The 13,131-nt window shown below is 42.1% G+C and overlaps 1 protein-coding gene across 3 annotated transcripts in view; it reads right to left on the bottom strand.

Annotated features, from left to right (window-relative positions):
* Positions 1 to 12,881, bottom strand: part of LAT2 (linker for activation of T cells family member 2) — a 320,642-nt gene extending 307,761 nt beyond the window's left edge. The window contains exon 1 of one of the 3 annotated variants that reach the window (XM_069614739.1): positions 12,694 to 12,881. In XM_069614739.1, coding sequence (XP_069470840.1) covers positions 12,694 to 12,706 — 13 coding nt within the window. In that variant the 5' untranslated portion in view covers positions 12,707 to 12,881. Of the gene's footprint in view, positions 1 to 6,757; positions 6,882 to 12,693 lie in introns of those variants that run through there. The other 2 variants (XM_069614737.1, XM_069614738.1) reach the window with 2 other exon arrangements.
* Between the last annotated feature and the right edge of the window lie 250 nt (positions 12,882 to 13,131).

Genomic DNA, 13,131 nt, shown 5'->3' with positions numbered 1-13,131 from the left:
CTATGTATAAATGTGCACATAGTTGAACTCTTTCCAAAGTACCTTCATGTTCATGGAAACGATGCCTAGTCGTAGTCGATGTCCGATTACTGTCATTGGAACCATGCTGAGAAGACCCAACATGCCTCTACATAGCAATCCTTTAACATAATCAAAATCAAAGTCTCTTAGTTAATGGTGTATCTCAAGCCCATAATAAATACTCGGCACCACCTTTGCTTCTAAAATTTTATGACAACCTTTAGAGAGAACTTGCCTTACCAATTGTGTAAATATTTCATTTGTGAACTGACATATCTTGCCTTTTCAACTACACAATCGATGAGCAAGTTCTTCCCTGGAGAAGCAAAGAATTAAAAACCTGTATCTTTTAATTGTGAAACCTCTTCAAGGTTATGACCATTTAGAATCTTTGGGTTTCTCAGTTTGAATCTGGCCCTTGTGGTTAACACTTTGGAATGTGTTGTATTTATAACTATGGCATTATCTCCCAAATATTGTTCACAGGCTTGCAACATTCAAGAAATTCACACTCTAGTACAATCAATCAACAAGATATCATCTGCATACATAATCCAGTGTACCTTGTAACCAAGGACCACTGGAGAAACTAATGCAGATTTAACCAAAAATTCTCCAAGATCCCCCAAGTAAAAATTAAGGAGGTCCAGGACACACCCCTGATGCAGGCCGTTCTCATCTGGAATGGGCTGCTTAATATTTCCCTGTTGACTGAGTATGACATTCAAAGTATGTTTACTGTGGAGGCATATGAGAATATTCAATAAGTTACTAGGAATCCCTCAGTTATTCAGTTTTTTCCATAATAAGAAACGATTCACTTTGTCAAATGCCAACATGAAGTCAGCACTAATCAAAAAATATTTGATCTACCTTTTTCTGCCATACCAGCTGCTGCAGATGGTCCAATACAAAACCTGCTGTTGTGGTCCCCACACCTTGTCTAAAGCCAATTTGGTGTGGAAAATTGAGTGGAAAGCAGTTACTGGCAGTTAGAGGCAGGCAGCTGTATTAGCTGCACTAGCCGCATTCAGTCGGGAACATACGTTTCTGCTCATTAAGTAATATTGTAAAGGAGTGAGGATTACGAGCGAGACCGCACGTCGGCCTTCTAGTGCTAACCTGCAACTGGCAAGGTGTTTCCTGAACTGTGGCCCCACCTCCTGGTTGTGTGACGCACATTTCCTTTCCTTATATTCTCACTTACCAACGCACCAAGAAGTACAGAAAAAGTACTGTTTGCTGTGGTGAATTCATGCCGGTTTTTGTGCCCAACATCTGAACTTTGTGCTTTGAAGCAAGTTCGTCTGGGGCAACGTGTTTGCTTCCCCCTTGGAGGACGTCTTTAACTGCAACACAGCTTTGCCTGACCCTGCCAAGCATCCAAGGAGGTGACTGCGTGTGCCTCATGTTACTTTGGAGACCATTATAACTGCGTGTGCCCCGTGTTACTTTGTTATCCAGTAGTAAGCTGGTCTTTAACACATTTTTTACTTCTATCTTGCCTAAGGTGTTTCCTGAACTGTGGCCCCACCTCCTGGTTGTGTGACGCCCATTTCCTTTCCTTATATTCTCATTTACCAGCACACCGCGCGCACACAGAGAAGTACAGCAAAAGTACTGTTTGCTGTTCGCTGCTTCGGTGTTGTGCTGCACTACTTACACCTAAAATATTCCCCCGGGGCTCAAATGGGGAAAAGTGAGTAAGTGTTCAAGTCTAACACTGCAGGGTGAGTTGCCTTCTTCACCTTTTTCAACATACTACGTACTTGTCTTGTATTTATGTTTGAATACTGCTAGTTTAACCCATTGTTAACCTGTCCTTTGCTGAATAACTTTGAAAAATCTTCTCCATTTGTGAACATGGCAGGCGGCTTTCGGAGTGGTCGGTGCAATGAATTGGGCGCAATTGCACTCACACCAAATAGCATTGACTCGCTCGTTTGCCGAGGCCGCACATCCTATATCGAACCTGCTGTCCTAGATGCTCTGACTTTAAGTAGTCCTGGGGAGATTAGGGGTTGCACAAGTCTTGCCTCGCATGTAGCCATGATACATGCTAATGAAGCGAGTCTTCCATCTACCCCCATTTCCTCATAGTCACCCTTCAATAGGAATGCAAACGGTTCTGTAGGACGGCCTCCCGATGAAGTATATGGAAGCTGCTCTAAATTTCCACTGATTAACCAACTTCCTAACGATCAGTACGACTTTACTATGAGAAACATGGTTGCCATGGACGACCAGGTGTCCCGTGCCATCGGTATGTTAACTCCGCTTGCCTTTGGCTCTTCAAAAATGAATCATTTGGTAAATCAATCATCATGTAACCAAAGTTTTGTAAATGAGCCCCATAGGGACTCTCAAGAGATTAATAATGAATTGCTGCCACCGCCTCTATCATATTCTTCTGTTTCGGCTGATGTATTCATGAAGCCTTCTCAAATTGCACAGTCAGGAGGTTCTACCAACACTGTTGAGAAAGATCTACGATCTCCATGCACCTTTCCAGTGATTATAAAAATACTTGACTTATTGGACAAGGGACATGACCTGACCCATTTGGAACTGAAGGATGTAAAAGTGACCTTACATCATTTATGTTCCCAAATGGACAATGGAAATGGTTTATAATCGCTGCTGATACTATTAGATCCATCAATGGCCAACCTCCATCAAATCCCCCCACTAACCCTGTTCCAGCTCCATTTGAAAAAAGGTACACAATCTTGTCATGAGGCATGGCCTCTCCTTACCCTTCCTTCAGCCATCTCCCTTGCCTCTGCGCTGTACAACTGCAATCATGAAATAAAAGAACTTAAAGCATCAGTAGAGGCAATGAACTTAACATTTTCCTCCCAACTAGCCAAGTTAGTCCAACCGGTCGATTCTCCTGATAGTCCCTCGACCTTGGTGAAAGTACTCAATGAGCAGCATTAGAAGGAACAGGAATGCTCACACTGATGAGAACTTCACTTTCTTGTCACGTCGTGTAAAAAAGACTCACTTGAGCAGTGAAAAGATATGACAAGAGGAGAAAGGAAGCTTTGGCCAAAAAGAATATCAATAATGAGGTTAACAATCCTGTATCCCTGTCATCTGATGGTTTTCGGACTGAAGGACAGGAAACGGTGATAGTAATCTCTGATGAGGAAAGCATTGAATTACAGCAATTGTCGAAAGAAAGTCAGGAGGCACTTATACTGACCCCAAGACTGAAATCAAAAATAGCACCTAGAATTAAAAAGATTGAAACTACTTCCCAAAAATTAATGGAACCTGTAAAATCAACAATTACTAAGTCTGCTCCTCTCAACAAACTTGTCAAAACTCCTCTGACTACTCTTGAAACAAGTGCTACTGGAATAGATGGTAAAGGGATTGAAACTGTTCCTATCCAAAACTCTAAACCAAATTTGAACAGCTATTTTCCGATTTCCGGTAGAAGTTGCACCACCAGAAGAGATATTACATTCGAACATCATATAACTAACAATGATCCCAAAACCAATAATGAGCTCAATCTTCCCCGGAGAAAATCATATAGTGCCGTATGCACTGAGGTACCATGTTGCTCAGAGACAGATTTTAATAAAATTGACCTCAGTAATGTCAATACGTCAAGTATGATAAATGGTAAGGGCAAGGTTACCAAACTTGACAATGTGCCCTGTTTAAGTAATGCCATTACCCCAAGTATGACAAATGGTAAGGGCAAGTTCTCCTCACTAGTCAATGAGTGTCAAGGCACCCACTGTCACTTCTAGGCTTAACTCTAACTGATAGTGAGGTGGCAAAAACCACATTTGCTCCTAATCACATTTTCATACATGGGCCAGCACTTGGTAGATATCTTCCTGAAAATAACAAAGACCTAGGGAAGTCCCAACAGGACACACTTGAAATATTGAGGAAAGCTATATATGATATGATTCTGAAATAATAAGGCGTTACCATCTCTTCCACCGCAGATGGTTAGGGTGGAATTTATGCCTCCTTCCCGAATTGAACAGAAAATCCTTGAAAAACCTCCTGCAGTGAATTCCCATCACAATATACTTGAAATACTGAGAAAAGTCATACGATGGTTCTTTGAATGCCGAATCACTAACTAACTTGCTACTTCCACATCCACCGCAGATGGTCAGGGTGGAAGTTATGCCTCCCTCTCGAATCGAAGAGAAAATTCTTGAGAAACCATCCGAGGTGGATTTTATAATAAAAAAAAAAAACTCTACCTCATTGGTCTAGAGGGAGACAAGGTCTCTACTGCGGGGAAGTGCATTAATCGATCATTTATTTTGGCCTTATTCTCACAAATCCCCCAATTGAGAATGGTTAAATCGGAGGATATTTTGAGAGTTTCTAGGGCTCAGACTAATAACTTTAGAGATATGTGTTACTTGAGCTCTGAGACCATTTTGAAATTTCTCTGGTTTAAATGAGCCGAGTTAAAAAAAATCAGGGATTCAACCCATCTACTTTTGAATTTGAATCAACTGCGATGACTTCTTGGCATATATTAATCCTGCTGTTGCTGAGATGTCGGCGACAGGAGAGTGTTCAAAAACCCGATTCCATTGTTGATTGTGACTTACATGTGTTATTGAATCTTGTAGCTACAACAAAAGGTATCCCATGGCTCGAACCAATGCTTACTGCTATTTTGGGAACCAAAACCTCGCCTTCTGCCCCATAGCATCCCGAAAACACTGTACTAAATCTCCTCTCGTGGAATACATGTGGCTTTGCTTATTTCATGGGTTGGTACTCATCACTTTCTTTTGAAAACCAACCCACAATCTTATTATTGCAGGAAACAATGAAAATGGGCTACTTTTCAATACCAGGGTTTACCACGTATTGTATGCATGCAAAGCGGTCTTTACAAGGCCGGCCATCTGGGGGGCTCGCAATTGCAATTAATAATTCTGTTAACTTTTATTCAAAGTGGATATGGGAATCAGCGAGTTTACTGGGTGTACTCGTGGATATTAACCAATCAAAATACCCTCTAATTCTAATAGTGTCAATCTATTGGAATCCAGTTTGTGTTACAATTGATGTAATGCTGGGTGAACTTGATTGCCTTGAAAACATATCCAGCCAACATCAATCCCTTGAGATCATCATAGGCAGTGATTTCAATTGCGATTGTAGAGACCCCAGTGAGTTTGGAACATTAAAAACCTCCCATCTATCACATGGAAGGGAAGCGAAATTTAGAGAGCTACTATCTGATTGGGATATGGATATGGTTGGGAATAACGATACGAATTCACAAATTACATGGACTCAGGGAACCAAAACATTGACCATATATGTTACTCGATCCCTATCCCTACTTACCTCATCTCTTCACACTAGTCAGATTTTATCTAGTGACCAGGCATGGATCTCCTGTACTCTGAAATTGGAGTGCGAATTACTGACGATTGAGCCAGCTTTGGCTTTAGTGGAGATCGATCACCCCCTAGTATCCATTAGATGGAGTCAGGGTCTGTGCCAGCAATTCGTCAGGTATGTTTCGCAAAAAAAGCAATTGCCAGGGCACGAAACCACTAATATAGAAAGGCCATTAATTGATTGGCACTTCGAATTGATTAACAACGCACTCATTCATTTTAGGAAAAGGCACATTAAGAAAGATCATCCCCATCCTTTTGATTCCACTTGTATGCTTTTAAAAAGAGGGAAAAATAAGGCACTGAGACAACTTAAGACAGGTGGTCTGTGAGTACTGTATTGCCGGAATATGCGGATACAAATCCTGAAGGTATACAAGCAGAATCTCAGACACGCTCGCATTCTCAAATACAACAGAGAGAACTGTGAATTAATAAGAGCAATATCGTCACACGATACCCGAGCAATTTGGCGCACAATTAAAAGTGAAAATAAAAGTGTTGTGATGGCCATGACCAACTGTATATCTGAGCATACATGGCATGACTATATCACAGATAAATTCCATCTTCCAATAAAATTCGAATCTGCACCAGATGTATTTCTGTGTTATAGTAAGATCGCCTGCTTCGAATGGTCAATGGAAAATCTCAAATGGGCCATCTCAAGAATATCTTATTCTAAAGCAGCAGGCCCCGAAGGCCTTCCACCCTGCCTCTACAAAGCTGATCCTGAGTTTTGGGCAGGCATTTTGAAAATTAAATTCGATGCCATCATCAATACAGGAATCATTCCTCCATCATGGTCCACAGCAAATATTGTACCGATATTCGAAAAGGGCAACGCTACCTTACCACAGAATTATCGGGCCATTTCCCTAATTGACACGGATGCTAAACTGTTTGCAATTCTGCTTCTATACGACCTTGAAACATGTATTGAGAAAAACAACCTTTACTCGAAATATCAAACAGGCTTCAGGAAGGGTATGAGCACCTCTTTGAATGCTGCTATTATGGCTCATATGATAGCAGGTACAAGTGGAAAGAATTCCTATCCTGTTTACATAGCCCTGATAGATATGTCATCAGCATTTGACAATGTCGTACGAAGTCTTTTGTGGAATAAGATGAACATGGGAATTCCTATGGTATTATACTGGTTTATCAAACTTCACACCAACACTTCCTATAAAATTAAAATCTCAGTCGATGGCAGAACTACCAAGCCAATCAGAACATCTATTGGTCTTAAGCAAGGCTGCAATCTTGCGGCAACATTTTTTAATCTGTACCTTTCTGATCTTGATAAACAATGGGATCACACAAACCTGTTTTCTGTCAAAATTGGCTTGTTGCGCCTAAAATGGGTAGCGTTCGTAGATATTATCTTCAATCCTACTCCGGGTGGGCTGCAAACAAAGCTTCTACTTTTTGAGGAATTTGCAGTCACGCACAATCTGACTCCAAATCCTGCAAAAACAGCCATCATGAAATTTGGCACTAAACATAACAGTAAGGGATACCAATGGCAGATTATGAAAACACAAATCTCAAGCATTACCAGCACAATTTATTTGGAATATTATATGTTGGCCTGTTATTCAAGATTGGATTCTTTAGGGAAAGAGTGAAGGGAAGCAAGGAGTGGTGGGATCAGTGTACTTCAGATAGCAACTTGTACAATGGTTGGCAAGTAGATGAAGAGCCTCAAGCAGGTGCATTCACATTACACACTCTTATACTGCTGAACACACCCAAAATTTGCCACGGGTGTGCCTACCCCCCACCTGTGCAGGTGGGAGAGCAAAGCATAGCGTTGTTAGTCACTTGGCTCATAGTCATTATTACATTTTTGCTGGTTTTCTTATGGTTGTATCACAACTGCATCATGAATCATCATCATGATGTGTGGATTTGCACTGTGCCCTTCTTTCACTGTGAAAAGGTCATCCAATGTAGTTTTCACACTATTTGCTCAGATCCGATTGGCACGTTCATACAGGGACCTCTCCTGTTACTGGTGTCTTCTGCAATTGCTACTGCGAGATGTGTTTTAAGAACACTTTGCCCCAGCAATGTGGCATAGTAGCAGTGCCACACTTTAATCAGAAACTCCAAGGAGCATCTTATTTCTCATGGCTGCGATACTCAATGCACAGGTGACTGAGCACAGAGGAAGAGTTTCTATTCTTTTGAAAAACAGATACGTTTTCAAAGATTTTCTAGACAAACATGGCATGGCACCTTCCAAACAACATGCCTACCGGATCCTTAAAACATACTTTACACCTCGACTGGGACCCGCAACTTCCTAATGTCGATCATTCAGACTTTTACAGCTTAATAGCCATTACGAACTTGGACCCATAGCCCCAGCAGAGGACCGACCTGATAAAAAAAAGAATTAAATAGAGGCACAAGCCAGTCAGACTCACCCATAAGTGCAAATAGACCTGCACAAACTGTTTAAATCAAAAACAGACTCGGGATTGGACTCAGTTGCCGCGGTCTCCCTAAATTCTCCTAATCAGACTTGAAAGATCAACACCATCTATAAAATCATAAAATGGAACTAGAACAGCAAGAACACCTCCTCCAGACGGATAACACCACAACAGCACCTCCACTTTCAGACCGACAGCAGACAGGTTCAGCCTGGCGTTGAACTGCAATTACAGGACTCATTAAGAGCCCCCACACTACCTCTCCTTCCATAAAAAAAGTACTCGCCTTTCGGTCTACTAGCACCTTTGCATCAGATACACGGACCTCCATCTGAAGTGGCAGCTTTACATCTGCTAGCACCAACTCCTCCTTAATCTCTGCTGAGCCACTGGGGGGGTAACTGCATGGCCTGCAACACCTTTAGCCCCATCACATATGCCCTGCCACCTCCAAACAAGATGCTCTCAAGATGTCTCAGTATGATTATATAACGCGCCCCTGCACAAGTGTTTCAAGGCGCGACAGGCTGCTAATTGATCTTGACAATCGGATTAATGACCATCTGTGACACCCCCTCTAATTTAGTTAAGGAAAATCAAGATGCTTATCCTCAAAACATATAGTTCTCTAAATGGAAGCACTACTCAGAATTCAGTGTATATATTTTTTTACTGGATTGCCAACACGTATTTCGACCTCTACTCCTAAACTCTTCTTCAAGGCTTTGTTACCAGACACCAACATATTCAGACAATACAATACGTGTAACATTTTCAATTCAAGACCATATTAAAGCATTTTTGTATCCAAGAAAAAAATGTGTACAATGATTGCCTTTCCACATTATGGTGCCAAAGACACCAATCGAAACCGAATCAGAGAGAATATAATACACACCAGATACGGGAACAGAGATGGCTTGCAGGGAAGGAAAAAAATAAATATATGTATGTGAGTAACATTATTTGTATACGTCACATTCTTTCAAATAATCACAACATATTTCTTTTTCCATGTTCCCTTTTCCTAACACCAAAGTGTAAACAAAATAGCAAACCTGCAAAGGTATTTTCAAATGTAGGCGTTTAATCAGCCACCTACCACCAGAGTCGTGTGACCACCACCAGCACACTGACGAATCCCATCCTGCTTATTTAGCCCGTGCTCAGAGTTCAATTGTTAGCGAGACACTTCGTATTCTTCTGCATGGGAACACCCCAAATGAACATGTCCTGTGAACTAAATAAAAACTCACCACTCAATAATTACCTTTTGGTACAATCGGTTGGTCAGGTTTCAGTGTCAACCTGACAGTGTGAATGACTACACGTGTTTCTTTAGATGCTTGTGGAGGTGATCAATATCCTTATTGGTTTAGATGGTCATTAATCTCAATTTGGTGACCTTGGGCCAGTGTCACTGTTTATGGGCAACGTTGACTAAGCCCCTGAACAGACACAATAGCGAGATGACAGGCTCTTAAGTACTTGGTAGATATCAAATAAGGGCTAATACTTCCTTGAGCTAACTGTTAGTTGGGTATTGGGCGTGGGGGTGGACAATAACAATTAACACCGTCCAACCATGTAGAATAACCCTGGCGTACAAGATTCGGATACTTCTGGCGGCCACACATCCACCAAACAGGTTTTGCACCCCGCCCCCCCCCTCCCTTTACCTCACTAACTCCATTCTCTTTTTTTGCAGAACCATGGGCTACGAGGCTTCCAAAATAATAGTCTGCTATAAAAGGGCCCTTTATTTCACATTAGCCTTGCATATTTAATTTGCTACTAAACGTGTATTGTTTTGACATCTGTATAAATGTTGCAATGCATGTACGTTGTATAAAAACTTGTTGATCAATAAATCTATTAGTGCTGGGCAGAATACCTGTTTCTATACCCCGGGAAATTCTACTGATAATATTATTAATGGCATTCAGAAAAATAGAGCAACCAGAAAATGCTGGGCCCATTTCAGAGATAGCAGGACCAATGGGGGGCTGCTTGCAGGCCAGGCAACCAGAAAGAGGCGCAGAAGGAGCTGTGGTCTATTGGGCTAAGTTACCAGGCTGCTGCTACATACAGCAAGGCAATTCTAGGCACCTGTTCGGTTGAGAGCAGCGGGTGCTGTTTTGGCCTACAATTATCTAATCTGGCCAGAAGGAAGCGCCGCCTGAAGCCGCATAAATCCTTTCGCCTGCACTGCAAAAACGGGGTCTGTTACACCAGAATTTGGGAGGCCAATCCTGGCTTCTCCACTTAACTAAATCACGTGTGCCTCGGTTGCCGCATATGCCAACACCGGGATGCGGGTACAAACAGGCATAAGTGCACAATAAAGACTGGACATTTACAATGATTTTTGCACACTAAAAAAAGAGCAAACCTCGGGCATTTGCTATATTGCTATTAACAAAAAACTGCGCCTTCAGACAGGAGGAAATGTAAAACAAATGCTATAACTTTACAGAGCATGCATTCACTTCAAAACGTGCTGCCTTGTTCATCAGTAAGGATCCCGGTTTTCATGGTATTTATTATTCCAGCCTTTCCATCTGTATTTATTTATTTTTTGCTTATTTTATCTGCATTTATCCTCTTTTTTTTGGTTGCTGTGTAAACATAAAAGTCACAACTAGTATTAAATGAAAACATGTAGTGCATGGATACCCAATGGGAGGCTCGTGAGCTAGGTTCTTGTACATCAAGCCTCAATCCAAAACATCTCTGCAGCCATTTCTATATCTTGAAATACAAAGAAATTCACCTTTAAAGCCATTCCGTCATCTTACTTTCCACAGACATTGGACTGAAAGGCATGGCTGGTAACCTAGAGACCTAAGCAAGAGACCTCCAGTTCCGCGTTTTACCGGTTTTTATAAATAAATACCGAAAGGGAACATTGGTTTCTGTCTGTGTAAAAATCAGTAAAAACCGAAACGTACACGCTAGCATCAACTGTGCAGTTAGCAAACAAAATACAAGGGTGACTGCATTCATGACCGAACTTCCTTTTTATGGATGCCCTTGCAGCCATGCAACTGTGAGTATCTTCCTTAATGGCATTTAGGAAAGAAAACATGTTTTTTTAATAACAGTATCTGGAGTGTTTTGGGGTATATGTTAACTTGTCTCTGCATTTTGCACGACAGTATCATCCATCCTATGTATGTTTTATTCTTAATGCGGAGTTGATGTTTTTATCCGTGCTGTAACTATTTATGTGCAGCGCTATGAAGCTTTTTAGTGAGAGTGGAACTTTATAAAAAAACACTTAAAAGCAATAAAGGAATCGATCAAAGGGAAACCAAGAGCTATGAAAGCGATGTCTGTGCCTCCCACTTCTAGACCAAGCCTTGCCACTCTATTTCACACCAGTGATCTGTGGCACTGATTTCAAACCTTTGCAGAAATGCAAACACAATAGTCCTCACTTTTATTTTTTTTTTAAATACAAAGATAAAATTGCATGAAGGCAATTGCCAAGGTTTGAACTTTCGTTCAATGCGGTCCCCGGTGTGCAATTCTCGGCATTTGCACTAAAAAGTGCAAGGAGAAAGCACTAAAACAGGCAAAATTGCCTAAAAAAAAGTAGTAGTACATTTTGTAGTGCAAAAAATGTGAATGCCTCCTGCAATGTAGGCTTACGGCAGGCATCTACAATGGATTCCTATGGAAAACAGGTGTGTTTAGCAGTTGCTACAAACAGGTGGATTCCATAGGAATGCAATGAATGTACGCCAGCACGAAAAATACATGTTTGTAAACATTATTTTGTTGTTTGCAGGCAGAGCATCAAGGGGCAGGCAGACAAAATCCTACTCCACGTGCCAGCTATGTCTGAAAAACTGTTAAAAAACACCCTTTAGTGCAATAAGTGGTGTTAAACAATTAACCCTTATTTAGCGGTGTGAAACTTAACACATTTGGGGTGATTATGCTTTATTAAAATGGACACAGAGCAATTGCAGGGACGAGCATTAAATGGGCCGTGCTTCAGATTAGTTTGGTCACAATAAATGGCACATCAAAATGCTGCAGTATGTTACATCTTTTCAACAACTTTTACGAATATTGGCACCCATACCTCAAAATGAATCTCGCCACCACATGTTGATGAGAACACCACCTGTGTCATCATCCAGACAACATCAGGTCAAACGACCTCCCGAAGCTCTTGGTTAATGCCTTAAGTCAGGGGCCTGTAACCTGAAGCTCCTGAGATGTTTAGGGCCAAATCCCTCCACCCCCACACACATTCCTTCACCATTACCATTGAGTCGACTATGTTGGTTAGGGCTAATTGGAGCTGTAGTCCAACACCTCTTGAAATCCAAAGGAAGCAGATCCCTGATCGTGCAAAGTCCAGGTGCACAGTGTTCCTTCTCATCAATATCTGGGGAGCCCACGCCACCACACCACATAAGTGAGTGCATGGCAGTGGTATTTATGAATGGGATTTATCGCCTCTGCATTGGTACCTATCTCTCCACCACGGTACCCCACCACCCCCACACCCTCCCATCCCCCATGCCAATGGTGATTGTAAACTGCGGTATCTGTATTGCTGGGATGGAGGCAGAGTGGTAAATGCATGAATGGAAGAGCGACCGAGGTCCACGAGAGACCGGATGAGTGGGTGCTGATGGCGGGCGTTGTCATCACTGCACTTCCCTATCTCACCTGTAACTAGAAGCAAGAAGAATAAAGACGCAGCACTTTCATTTTGGAATAAGCATGGCTGCATTTACTTGGCACTTTGCTCACAAGGTCTGCCTAAGCTTCCCCGCTTTGCAGTCCATGTGGAGCCTTACCGGTAGGATCCATTGGTCCGTCCCCAGCCTGTCACAGCCATCCCCTGGTCCACTTCCAGCAGGGCCGCGCGAGAGACAGGCGCCGGAGCTGTGACGCAGCAGGCCCGCCAGCATCTCTCTGGTTTCCTGTCAGCCTCTGAAGCACCGCCACATCCGTTCTTCTACTGGACAAAGCCTCCTGCTAGAAAACAGAAACTTGCATCGTCGCACCTCAACGTTTTTCTGGCCCCCCTGTCACGCCCCCCGCGCTTGCCCTCAAATGTTGCAAGACCGGAAATAAAAAACGCTAGTAATAAAACCATAGTTGGCGACAAAAGCCTGCATGCAAGGAGATTGCTGTAATCCCGTTACCCATTTGAAATATTGTAGCAAGATATTTTAGACTCACTGTTGATAAAGTTTGCAACGGGCACACCCTAGTTAGTCTAAATGAAAACC

The sequence above is a fragment of the Ambystoma mexicanum genome, chromosome 9 (genome assembly GCF_040938575.1).
Source record: "Ambystoma mexicanum isolate Mex_15411 chromosome 9, UKY_AmexF1_1, whole genome shotgun sequence".
NCBI classification, from domain to species: Eukaryota; Metazoa; Chordata; class Amphibia; order Caudata; family Ambystomatidae; genus Ambystoma; species Ambystoma mexicanum.
The sequence above is the reverse complement of the archived record's forward strand: the minus strand, read 5'-3'. Positions and strand labels throughout refer to the sequence as shown.